The following is a 13,344-nucleotide window of genomic DNA, read 5'->3' on the forward strand; positions in this document are numbered from 1 at the left end:
CCTTGCCCGTTCATGCTCTGTCTCTCTCTGTCCCAAAAATAAATAAACGTTGAAAAAAAAAATTAAAAAAAAAAAAACTGGCCGTTATCATTGAACCATCTGAAGCAGGGTCACAACCTGATTACCACGGAGAGTGTGTGTTACGTGGCTAAAGACCCCTCAGTTTGCCTGTTTACTCACCTGTTTACAAATAGTCATTGGGACATTGTCTCCTTGGTTTTGATGGTGAAAACCTCACCCTTGTGTTGGGAGGGTTGGGGGGACTGGCATTTGTCTTCAAATCTAACATACATGGGACAGGGCTGATGTGTGACATGGGACATGGTTTGTGACTTCATGCTTGTATCTCCTACTGCATTCCTGTTTTGAGACTGTCAGTCAATGTCCACTTAATTAAAATTCTAGAATTTTATTTTAAAACCAGTTGACAGAAGTTTAATTCATTAATTCAATGAAAATTTGTGTGTCTACTGTATATTAGGGACTCTACTAGTCTAGAACAAGCAGACCCCATGCTCCTGGGCTCGTACTCTAGTGTGAGCTATGGCAGTTTGCTGCCCTAACTCATATGGTAATTGCAAATTTGTAAAATAAATAACCAAATTTGTGGCTCCCTGGGGTTTGGGAGGTGCCTTAGAAGTGACCCAGTTACTAAGCAAATTTTAACTGGTAAAAACTCTACCTTAACACCTGGCTCCTGTGACCTTCCCTGGTGAGTCTGACGATACCCTGTCACGTCCCTGTCTGTGGGTACCTTACAAACCAGGAGCCAAGTGACTTAACCTTTCTCAGTTCAGGGGCATCTGAGAGTTAGAGATTCCTCCCTTACAAGACCATGAGCATCCAGAAAAAGAATGTTTTCAAAATATAGAAGATAAGTGGGAAAAAAAAAAAAACCCTCCAGAGTTGACCAGTGTGGATAGCATGCTACCATTTATTTAGAAAAGAAGGAATATAGATACAGTTCACATGTGCCTTCACATGCAGAAAACACCTTTTGAAGGGCGCATACAACTGAAATCACCAGCTCCAGTGGGGGAGGGGCAGGGTGGCTGGGAAACTTTTTACTGAATACCTTTTGACTTTTGAGCTGTGTGATTCTACCCCTATTCAAACCATAAAGAAAAACACACCAAACAGTGTGTAGTTCGAGTTTTGTTCTGTTTTTTTTTTTTTTAAGCATACATGTTGGAGAGGCCTCCACGAACATCCTGTCACACACTGCACAGATGTCTCAGTGCAGTGTCCCTGCATGTGACCCTCGTGAGCCAGCCCAGGTACTGAACTGACCCCAGAACTCTGGGCTCCACATGGCACCTCAAGTGTCATACCAGAAACTAGACCTCAATTTTCCTCTTTTCTAGGCTTGAGATTAAAAATGGTGTATGTGCATCTCCTGCCCCCACAAAACTGTTAGAAATACAAACGTGTGAGCTTTTAATCCTCAAGTGATAGAAACAGTGATTAATTGCCTCCCCTACAATCTTCACAGCATGTGGGGACATCACATGGGGTTCAAGCCCTGAGTGCCCTCTTTAGCTAGAAAGACACTGTGTGAAGCGGCCTAGATGAGAAGAAAGTGCTAGGTTTGATTTCCTCCTCTTCTCTTTGACTTTAGCCCTCACAGAGGGGATGACCTTGTGCCACCTTGTGCCAGAGCTGCTTCTTAATCATCAGAAATGTGCCATCTTAGGGGGGCACCTGGGGGGCTCAGTCGGTTAAGTGTCAGACTCTTGGGTTTCAGCTCAGGCCATGTTCTCACGCCTTTGTGAGTTCAAGTGCACTGAAAGTGCAGAGCCTACTTAGGGTTCTCTCTCTTTCCCTCTGTCTCTGCCTCTCCCCTGCTCACAGTCTCCTCTCTCTTCCTCTCTCTCTCTGAAAATAAATAAATAACTTAAAAAACATTTTTTTAATGTGACATTTTAGAGTTTTTAAGTAAATGTTACCTGAGTGAGTGTAAGAGGAAATCTGGGAACCATGTTTTCAGTGGTAGGAAGAATGGTTTTTTCGGTTAGCTTGGAGTGGCAGCAGCTTAGCACTGCCCATGTAGAAAAAGATCAGAGTCAAGAAATGGAGTCTTATTTCCAACCTGGAATCAAGGATTTGTGTGGCCTTGGGCAAATCTCTCACCTTCTCTGAGACCCTCAGTGTGAACTCTTGGAAGGGCACTTCCCATGGGGAAGCTTAGGACTTAATTGTGTGCATGAAGACAGCTAACCCAAACAAGACTTTTGTGCCCTGCAGTGTCCTACACAAAATAGATTTTTTTTTAAACATATGGGTAAGTGTAGAAAGACCTCATTAGGTATCAAGAAAATTTTTTTTTACATTTTTAATATTTTTAACTTGGAAAATAAGAAATAATCATGTTAGTGGTAACAGATTATCCTTGGAGTCACATGACATTGGTTGATGAAAATAGATTTGTATTGCCAGAGCCTTGGGACTCCAAAAATATTATTCATATAAAGTTTTAGTTTCTGAATTGGACAAGAGGGACTGAGAGCCTTTTGCAGTTTGGGGCCAGGGTGGAGATGGGTGTGAGGGAAGGCAAGTTCTACCCTGCTCAGAGTGCCTGCCCTCTGTCCTTACCAATTCAACACTGTGGACCAACTTGAACTGGAAAAGCTTGCCCTACCAGCTTGGACTAAGTCTCAGGACCCAGCAGTAATGACAGGTGGGGGGGGGGTGGTGTCCCGGGGGGGTTCCCTGAGTTCTTAAGTTTTTATCTTCTAAATTGATGTGTGCTGACAACAGATGCTTGGACACTTGGTCCTTTAGCATTTCCTGTATGCCTAGAGCAAAAGCAGAGCCTCCATTGTACTTGGCCAGTGTCACTCTCTGGGGTTTCCAAGTTTCTGAATACAGCTTCCAATCAGTCTTCAGTCGGCTATTTTAGAAAATTATTCTTTGAGGTGAAACCTTTTTAAAAAATAACAGCTCTGTAAGCTATAATTCATGTGAAATAAAATTCACAACTTTAAAGTACACATTCAGTGGTTTTTAGTATATTCACAGACTTGTGCAATCATTACCACTACCTAATTTTAAAGTATTTTCTTCACTCCAAAAATAAACCTCCTACCTCTTAGCAGCCGTTCTCAATTCCTTCCTGTCCCCAGTCCCTGGTAACCACTAGTCTGTTTTCTCTGTGAATCTACCTGTTCCATACATTTCATACAAATACATCATACAGTACGTGGTCTTGTGTATCTGGCATCCTTCACTTAGCATGTTTTCAAGGTTCATCTTTGTTGTAGCATGTATCAATACTTCATTCTGGGGGACAACACAGGCCCGTTCCACTCACAAGAGCTTGGCACTATCCAGGGAAAGCCAGAGGCCCCACACACAGTGTTGCCACTTTGGACCTTAGTCTGGCTATGGGGTCAGTGAGCCTGATGGAGACCAAGTACACGCTGCCAGCAACTACAAATGTTGGAAGCAGGAAAATAAGCTGCCTCTGTAGTTGTCTCTTAATCAGAAGAAACAAATTACAAACAGGCAAAAGTATACTTTTCTGCCATTTACATATACCTCTGTAGTTACATTTAACAGTACTATTTATTCCAGTTAATATATAGTGGTCTTTTATTTCAGCCTCAAGGATAGCTTTAATATTTCTTGTAAGGCAGGCCTGCTGGTAACAGTTCTCCCAGTTTTTGTTTATTTTGGACTGTCTTGTTTCTCCTTCATTTTTTGAAGGGTAGTTGTGCTGGATATAGAATTTTCAGTTGGCATTGTGCCCCCAAACATGTTACCCCACAGCATTTTAGCCCCCGTGATTTCAGATAAGAAGTCAGTTATTCATATCATTGCAGATCTTTTATATAGGATGAATTGTTTTTCTTCTTTTAAGATTCTCTCTTTGTATTTGGGTTTTACAGTTTGACTAGGATGCATCTAGTTGTGTATCTCATTGAGTTTATGTTAATTGTAGTTTGTTGAACTTTTGGATATGTAGTTAAATTCATTACACTTGGGAAGTTTATACACATTGTTTCTCCAAATATTCTTTCTGCTTTTTTCTCTCTCCTGCTCTGGGACTTCCAGCTGTGTTTCTTTGGATGCATGGTAATACGCCACAGGTCTCTGAGGCTCTGCTCATTTTTCTTCATTCTTTTTTCTTTCTGCTCCCTAGACTATACAGTCTCAATTGATCTATCCTCGTATTTTCTGATTCTTTCTTTGACCACCTCTGATTTTCTGTTGAGTCCCTCTAGGACATTTTTACTGTAGTTATTATATTCTTCAACTCTAGAATCTCAATCTGATTCTTTTTTTAAAAATGATTTCCAGGGTGCCTGGGTGGCTCAGTCAGTTGAGTGTCCGACTTCGGCTCAGGTCACGATCTCACGGTTCCTGGGTTCGAACCCCACATCAGGCTCTGTGCTAACAGCTCAGAACCTAAAGCCTGCTTCGGATTCTGTGTCTCCCTCTCTCTCTGCCCCTCCCCCACTCACGCTCTATCTCCCTCTCTCTCTCAAAAATAAGTAAACATTAAAAAAATTTTTTTTTAATGATCTCCATCTCTTTGTTTTTATTCTGTGTTTGGTTTGGTTAGACATTGCTTTCATGATTTCCTTCAGATCTTTAGACTTGGTTTCCTTCACTTATTTGAACATAATTATAATAGCTGATCTAAAATCTTTGTCTCGTAAGTGCAGCATCAGGGCCCTTCATTGGCTGCTTATTTTCCTCTGCATGGAGGCCATTTTTTTTTCTGTTTCTTGATATATCTCATAAATTTGCTGAAAACTAGACATTTTAATTTTTTTTAATGTTTATTTCTTTGCTGCTTTTTGTTTGTTTAGTGACTTTCCTGGACAAATTCTGTAAAGTGTATTATTTGTTATGTGCAACCACTGTTAGCTTCATGGTCATCTGGTGATTGCACAGAGGTTTCCTTACGTGAGCTCAACCAGTAGGTCCCCCAGCCTCTGCTCGAGGCTCTGTGTGTGTGTCAGTTCCAGCTGCTTGTGCTCCACTTTAGCCTTCACTTCCTGACTCACAGAATCCCAGGTCAACCAGATAGAGATTCTATAGCCTTCTTGGGTCTCTCCTGATCATGCACACAGCACTGCATGTGTGTGTGGCCTTCTGTGTTTGTAGGAATTTCAGAGCTTTTCCCAGCCTCCTGTACGTATCTTATTCCCCTCCATTTCTTTCACTGTGGTAAAATACACATGACATAAAATTTGCCACTTAACCATTTTACGTGTGCTCTTCAGTGTCACTAAGTACATTCACACGGTTGTGCAGCCGCCGCCTCCCCCCCCCCGCCACCTCCATATCCAGAACTCTTTTCATCTTGTAAAACCAAAAGTCTGTCAGTTAAGCAATAACTTCCCAGTTCCTTGCAACTACCACCTGCTTTCTGTCTCCATGATCTGATGGCTCCCGGGACCTCCTACAAGTGGGACCACACAGCCTTCACCCTTCTGTTGCTGGCTCATTTCACACAGCACAGTCCTCCAGCTTCGTGCATGTTGCAGCAGGTGAAAGAACACCCTTCCGTTTTAAGGCTGAATGACACTCCATTGTATGGATGTATACCAGTTGTACTTAGGAGTTCTCTGTGTATTCTGAGTATTATCCCTTTTTGCAGGCTGTTGTACTCTGTGGATAGTGTCTTCTGATGCGCAAAAGGTAGTTTTCATTAAGTCCAGTGTCTGTTTTTTCTTTTGTTACCTGTGCCTTTGGTGTCATATCCAGTAAATCACTACCAAACCCAGTGTCCTGAAGCTTTTGCACTGTTTTTATTTAAGAATTCTGTAGTTTCAGGTTTTACATTTAGGTCATTTATCCATTTTGAGTGACTTTGGTAATGGTGTTGTTACATAAGAATCCAACTTCAGTATGATAAAAGCATTAAAAAAAATTTTTTTTTCAACGTTTATTTATTTTTGGGACAGAGAGAGACAGAGCATGAACGGGGGAGGGGCAGAGAGAGAGGGAGACACAGAATCGGAAACAGGCTCCAGGCTCTGAGCCATCAGCCCAGAGCCTGACGCGGGGCTCGAACTCACGGACCGCGAGATCGTGACCTGGCTGAAGTCGGACGCTTAACCGACTGCGCCACCCAGGCGCCCCGATAAAAGCATTTTAATTAAATATATATATATTAGCATGGGGTACTGACTTTATATTTTTACTTCCCTTTATATCAGGTTAAACAAGTTTCCTCTAAATGCAGACACGATTCGTTGGCATATAATTCTTGGTGTACTTACCAGAAATTGAAAAAGTGGTTCCAAGGATTGGGCAGTAAATTTTGCAAGTCCAGTGGTTTCCAAGACTTTGCTTTCAACAGCGTTGAAAATTTTCCTAATTGTCAGCTAATAGATTATTAAAAATATTGTTAATGATAGACCACTCTATGATTATTTATTTCTGGCACATGACTTGGTAAGAGTCACAGAGCTGAGGTCTGGCATGCCTTCTGAGCCCTCAGTCCCATCAACTTACATTCACAGGGGGGAGAAGGAGCAAAAGAGCCAATGTTACTCTGACCTCATTTAGCAAAAACACTCCTCATGAAAGATTTTTTAGGTGTTTACTTAGGATGGTTAATAATTATTTATGAAAATGTGTAACTGTTTCAATCATGACTTAATCATTGTGATGACTTAGGCTACAAACTTTCTACTGTAAAAAATCTATTTATTTTATGTTACTGTATAGTTTTGGTCCATAACCCAGGCATTAAGTTCACCATCATAGCCAGTTTCTGAGCACACAGTTCACAGTATACAGTTTACATTCACACCGTTGTGCATACCGTCCAGTACTCTTTCCATCTTGCAAAATTAAAACTCCATACCACTGACACCACTATAGAAATATTCTCCACAAATAGAGCCTTGTGGCCATGTGAAAAAGAATGTTTAATTCAATTTATCTGATTTTCTTGCATAGAAGAGTGGCAGGGTACTCCAGCATAAATTATTATGATAAAATACTAGGCTTCAGTCCTCTTGGAGCAGTGTGATAGAAACAAGGGACCAAACAGAAAAAAAGCCCATGTGGAATTTCTGATTGTTATAAAAGAGTTGGTTATTCTATTTTAAAATGCATGATGGTAACATCATATCACTATGGCATTTAGCTTTCATTGACTGTATTTAAAAGATCATCTGATAAAATATTTATTTTTAAAAGAAATACAGTATGCTGGAAATTATATCCCTTGCAACTATTTATTTTTCTTATGAAAAATTTAGACGCTAACTTAAAAATATGTTATCCTTTTTATAGTGGTAGTTTTTCAGAATTCCTCAGGAGGTATGTGACATTTGAAGACCACTGCATTAGTACATAGGGATCCCTATGCAAATGCCTGAACCAACTTTAAAGTTTTCTGGAGACCAGCCTGAAATGCCAAGCCTCGCTATAGGAGTTTGTTCCCGCGGCAAGGCTCATGACAAGGTAGTGACGGTTGAGCGTCAGACACTCACCTGCTGTCCCACATTCAAACTGCAGAACTCCACAAAGGGAGGTGTCTGTTTGGGAGGCCGTCTCCTCAGTCCAGAACAGGTACAACTTCAAAGCTAAGTGCTCACTAAGGAAAGTTTTAAGAAAAACTGACATTATGGCACCTGCCCTAGGTTGGCAGGCAAATTAGACAGCAGCCTCAATCTACCTTTTCCTCCTGTGCCCTGCTCACAGCCATAACATTTCCCCTTAGAAGGACCCAGATCCACAGAGTAAAGCAATCCACAGAGTAAAGCAACCCACAGAATGAGAGTGTTTCAAATTATATATTTGATCAGGGGAATGAGCCAGTTACAGAAAGACAAAAACGGATGATTCCACTCATATGAAGTACTTAGAGGAGTCATATTCATACAGACGGGCAGGTAGGTGATGTCACCAGGGACTGGGGGAGGGGCTGGGAGTCCGTGTTTAATGGGGACGGACTCAGTTGCACAACATACGAAGACACATGGATGGGGACAGCTACTCAGCAGTGTAAACTTTAGGGGCACCTGGGTGGCTGAGTCCGTCAAGCATCTGACTTCGACTCAGGTCACGATCTCATGGTTTGTGAGGTGGAGCCCCACATCCAGCTCTGTGTTGACAGCTCAGAGCCTAGAGTCTGCTTCGGATTCTGTGTCTCTCTTGTTGTCTGCCCTTCCCCTGCTTGCACTCTGTCTCTCTCTCTCAAAAATAAAAAAACATTTAAAAAAAATTTTTTAATGGTAAACTTTATGTTATGTGTATTTTGCCATAATAAAAAAAAATTAGGAAAAATGCTAATATCCCATTTCATACCTCTTTTTGCCAAACTTTGGGACTCATTCAACGTAAGAAGCATTGTTCACCATACTGCTGGATGGATTAACAAAGTCAGCCTCATTATCAAATACAAATCAGACTTGCTTTCTGTCAGGAAGCAGTCTGGATTCATTTTCGTTTCCAATGCACACGTTAAGACGTATTTTGAAGAAGGGGCACCTGGGTGGCTCAGGTCATGATCCCAGGGTCCTGTTCATGAGCCCCGTGTCGGGCTCCATGTGGAGCCTGCTTAAGATTCTCTCTCAGTCTCCCTCTGCCCTCTCCTCTGCTCACTCACTCTTTCTCTCTCTCTAAAAAAAAGTTTAAAAAAAATTATAAAGACGTATTTTGAAGAAAACCACTAAAAGATTGGAGAAACAAATTAGACTACCCTTAGATTGACTGCCAAATGCAGGAGGGACTTGGCCCAGCATGGGCTGTTTCTCACTGCTCACCTAGGATGTGGCCTAATCCAGGGGGAGTGAGTCAGGAGAGGCAGCCGGTGTCCCTTAAATCAGAGTGAGTGCGTGGTGTCCAGTTTGGGGGAAGAATCAAGAACCGCACGTGAAACTCAGAGCCATACGCTGATTTCATTGGACACCATTGAACTCTCCTTATGTGCTTAATGAAAAGAGGGTGCATACTGATAAGAACTAATTGCTCTGGAAGTTAGCTTGTATTAGATCTGAGATGGGAGAGATGACGGCTATTGTTGAAATAAATATTCATGATGTGACGACATAACCGAATCTGAAAAAAGATCACATTAAACTAATGTAGGCTTGAACTCTTGTGTCTTCAAAAGTTTTGTGTCCCCAGGATGTAAGCCTGTGTGTGAGAGATTGTGTGCTGCTCACCCTGGGCCAGCCAATGGTGCATGCTGGGATAAATATGGAGAAGACGAGGAATGCTGACCTCTCAGCAATGCGGGAGGGATTTCTCGGTTTGCTGTGCTGTGTTCACAGGCCCCATCTCAAGATGGGCACCTCTGACAGCAGCAGAGTGGCGGGGGAGAGCCTTGCCGCGTGGCCCTCTGGGCTGAGCCCGGAGCCCCTCCTCCCCTGACCCAGTACGTGGGAGGAGGCCTTAGGGGTTGTGCTTGCCCATCGAAGGTGGCTTTTCTCGAACCAGTATTTCGGAATGTCCCACTGTCCTGCGTGCTGAAGTATTTTATTCCTGGGGCAATGTGGGATGGGTGAGAGGTTTGTTTTGTTTTTTAAAAAGGGAAATGGAACAGCAGACTCTGGTTCTCAGAGATCTGTGGCCACGGAGATTTGGAGACTGATTCCCTTAAAACCAGTGGTTTTATGGTGTGGTCCCCAGCCCAAGGGCATCAGCTTCTCCTGGGAACTTGTTAAAAATGCAAATTATGGGGCCCGCTCTCCAGATCAGCCCAGTCCAGACCTCTAGGGGCCTCCAGGTGATTCTGATGCCTGCCCACTTTGAGAACCACACAAACCCATATGGTTTGAGTTGATTTGCCCTTGGCTAGTTGACATAATGTCTAGATGATGTAATGACTCGTATTGTATAAACATTAGACATTTCATTTTTGTGTATTTTGGAACCACTATAATTAGTTTTCAGTTGTGTTGAAGAGCACTGAATCTGTGCTGCCTGATGAATACAGGTCTGTATTGCCAAGCGAGGGACAACAGCATGTCCTAATCCAGAAACCCTTAGGCCAAACAGAGGTGGTGTCCTCGGATCCCAGGATGGTTCAGCCCGTGGGAGGTGACCTAGGGTCCTTTCCTGGCAGAGAACTGTGCCAGGGCCAGGGACTGTCAGGAAAGTTGGGCCCTGGGCATCTCCCAGAGCAGGCGGAGTGAGTACCGTCTTTTGAGAGAGAAACCTGCTCTGTGTTTTGGGCGGGACCAGGGCCCACGTTCGTGTCTCCCTGAGATTTGTGAAGCCTTCTTTTTACCACAGTCCTTCCTTCTTTCACTTTTGCTTCCACTTTTGATCCTTTGGTCTTTTAAAAATACAAGTCAGAGGCCCCTAGGTGGCTCAGTCCGTCAAGCATCTGACTCTTGATTTTTGCTCAGGTCATGATCTCGCGTGGGGCTCTGCACTGACAGCACAGAGCCTGTCTGGGATTCCCTCTCTCTTGCGCTCTGTCTGCCCCCCTGTCACTCCTACGTTTGCTTTCTCTCATTCCCTCTGTCTCTCGGTAAATACGTAAAATTTTTTTTTTTAAATCAAATGCAAATCATATCAAATCAGTTCCTTGCTTAAAATTGAAACTGTTCCAGGACCACCCATTGCCCTCGGGAAAAATACAGAGCGTTCAGCTGGCCTTGCTTCCCTCCTGCCTATGAGCGTTTGCCCCTGTGTCGGGGCTGTGCGGACACTGCAAGCTGAGCCTGGACAGCCGCCCCAGGTGAAGGCCCTCACTAAGCACAGGCTCCTGTTTCAATCTCGTCCACCGTACTCATAATACTTTTTGACCTTGCTTTTTCTTCAGTAGCCTGAGCTCCAGCACCTGTCCTGTCCTCAGGAAACAGGTCAGCGTTGAGTGAACTGGTCCCCCACACTCCTGTCTGCCCTTTCCTTGTGTGTTTGCAGAAGCTCTATGAGGACAGGGTCCCCCACACTCCTGTCTGCCCTTTCCTTGTGTGTTTGCAGAAGCTCTATGAGGACAGGGACACAGTTCACCGCCGTGTCCGGGCCTCACGGAGGCTCAGGACGCGCTTGGCATGACGTGAACCAGCCTTACTTCCCGTCCTTTCCCTGCTACTTATGTCCCCCCGTCTCTTGCATTGTAGTTTGGGGCCGAGTTCCGGAGGTTTTCCTTAGACCGCCAGAAGCCAGGGAAGTTTGAAGACTTCTACAGCCTGGTGGTTCGCACGCACCACATCTCCAACACAGACGTGACCATCGGCTACGCAGATGTGCACGGCGACCTGCTGCCCATCAACAACGATGACAACTTCTGCAAGGCGGTCTCGAGCGCCAACCCCCTGCTCAGGGTCTTCATCCAGAAACGAGGTACCGGGGGCCGCCGCACCCATTTCAAACACGCAGCTTTCGGTTTTGTCTGTTGCTACAGAGCCACGCGATTCCCTTTTCTAGCCTGTGGTAGAAAAGAAGGCAACGTGTGTTTGGTCAACACCAGTTTATTGGAAGGTCTTCAAAATTTTAAATGCGTTTTCAATCTTAAAGAGTGTTGACTTCTGATTTTTAAAGACTGAGGAAGAAATACTATTGATGCTTTCATATTTTAACTGGATGCGAGTTCGCTAACAAAACGGCATTAGCCAGTAACCCAGGAATGAAACTCGTGGTTGCTAGTGTGTGTTTTCCACTGTCTTTTTAGGATTGGAAACTTATGCTAGCTTTAAATTATAACTTTGGCTAACTTTTAGCTCTGAGGGTCTAGCTTTGCTGTAACAGTATCATCTTATGGGAAAACCGGCTGCTAACGTAGTTTAATGGCTGGGAGGGCGTGTGCCCCGCTGTTGAGTCGAAGCTGGGCTTCGTGCTGGTCTCATCTCTACACTTGGGAGAATCTTCCCATTTCCAAATAAAATACTGAAGGAAAGAGCCGCCTGCAGGGAGGCGTTTTCTGGCTGACTTGGTCGTGACTGGAACTTCTGTGCCCACAGCGAGCGCACAGACCGCCCGCAGGGGACACTCGCGGGGTGACCGCCGTGGCTCGCTGTGTTGGCTGCAGTGGCCTCAGTGGGGGCAGGAGAGCCGAGCGGAGACCGGGAGCAGCAGCCACAGTGTTCGGAACGGGAGGAGGCCGGGATGCCGGAGGCCGAGGCGTACAGCCGGGCGCCTGGTTCTGAGGGCAGGCGGTGCCTCAGTCCCTGCTGCGGCATCACGTTGGGAGAAGGCGCACGTGCGGAGAGCTCAGGGCGTGCTGGCCGCTCTTCTTGTTTGTGCTGCCGGAAGGGAACAGCGGCAGACCCGCTGACCTCACCTTCTGCCTGGTTCTCTGGCACGAGATCAGACAGCTCTGCGTCTTCAGTCCCTGCTGAGCCTGGCTGTCCCGCTGATGGCACTGTCACTTCCGCGTAGTGGCTTTTGCTTCGTCCCCAGCCCTGCAGCGTTGCGCCGCTGCCTCCACGTGACCCCGGGCTCTGCCGCGTCCTCCTGCCGGCTGCTCTGGCCGCACCCGCGCCCGGCTGCCCCCCCCCCCCCCCCCCCCCCCCGCCTGGAGCCGCCCTCTGAGATAGGCCCGCCCTCAGACCGCGCTACCCACTCACCTCGTGTCCCCTCGGCCCGTTCTCTGTCCTGTTACTCTGCTTCTCTGTGCCTCACTTAGCGGCCGTTCTCAGGGCTCCTTGCTGGCCATCGGGGCCACGTCCCGCCGCTCCGCCCTGGCCATCCCGGGTCACAGTGCTTGCTCTCAGGGTGCGGGAGGGTGAGCAGTGGGTGCGGAGCACCGTGTAAACCGGAGATCTGCACGCGGGCTTTGTCATCCATCGGTCACAGAGGGAACGAGTGTTGTCTGTGCGGAGCTGAACTGGAGGTGCCACCGAGGGCGCGCCTTTCCCTCAGTGTGCTGCTGACACCTGGCACCCCGTGCTGTGGACCCTCTGAAGCTGAGGTGACACAGGAAGCTCCGAGGTCTGTGTGCCCACGAGTGTGTCCACTTCCCAGGGGCGGCTCTGGCGGCTCTGCCTCTTTTCAGCTTGCTGGCTGAGGCCCTGTGTCCTGTCTTCATTGTTTACTTTCCCTCTGCCGCTGCCCTGAGAGAAATAGCTCAAAGTTTAATTGGCTGGCTTAGGGTTTCTTCCCCCGCCCCGTAGTGTGTCACCTGCAACCCGTGCCTTTCTCTGTCACATGACAGAGACCTCTGTCAGGGACCCCGGTTCAGACCCTGCCTCTAGCACCTTCTCACTGACTCTGACCAGCTGATCCTTAATGTTCTTTCTGGTCTATAAAATGGGAGAGCAGCGCCTACCTCAGGTAGTTGTCATACTAGGGGCACCCGGGTGGCTCCGTCGGTTAAGCATTTGACTTCAGCTCGGGTCGACATCTCCCAGTTCATGGGTTCGAGCCCTGCGTCGGACTCTGTGCTGACAGCTCGGAGCCTGGAGCCTGCTTCGGATTGTATCT

The 13,344-nt window shown here is 45.9% G+C and overlaps 1 protein-coding gene across 1 annotated transcript in view; it reads left to right on the plus strand.

Annotated features, from left to right (window-relative positions):
• PARD6G (par-6 family cell polarity regulator gamma) overlaps nucleotides 1–13,344 on the plus strand; it is an 82,879-nt gene that overhangs the window by 3,449 nt on the left and 66,086 nt on the right. The window contains exon 2 of the mRNA XM_040479513.1: nucleotides 11,043–11,265. Within this exon, the coding sequence (XP_040335447.1) occupies nucleotides 11,043–11,265 (223 nt within the window). The remainder of the gene's footprint in view (nucleotides 1–11,042; nucleotides 11,266–13,344) is intronic.

Source organism: Herpailurus yagouaroundi, unplaced genomic scaffold, assembly GCF_014898765.1.
Source record: "Herpailurus yagouaroundi ecotype Mexico unplaced genomic scaffold, PumYag 142, whole genome shotgun sequence".
Lineage (NCBI taxonomy): Eukaryota > Metazoa > Chordata > Mammalia > Carnivora > Felidae > Herpailurus > Herpailurus yagouaroundi.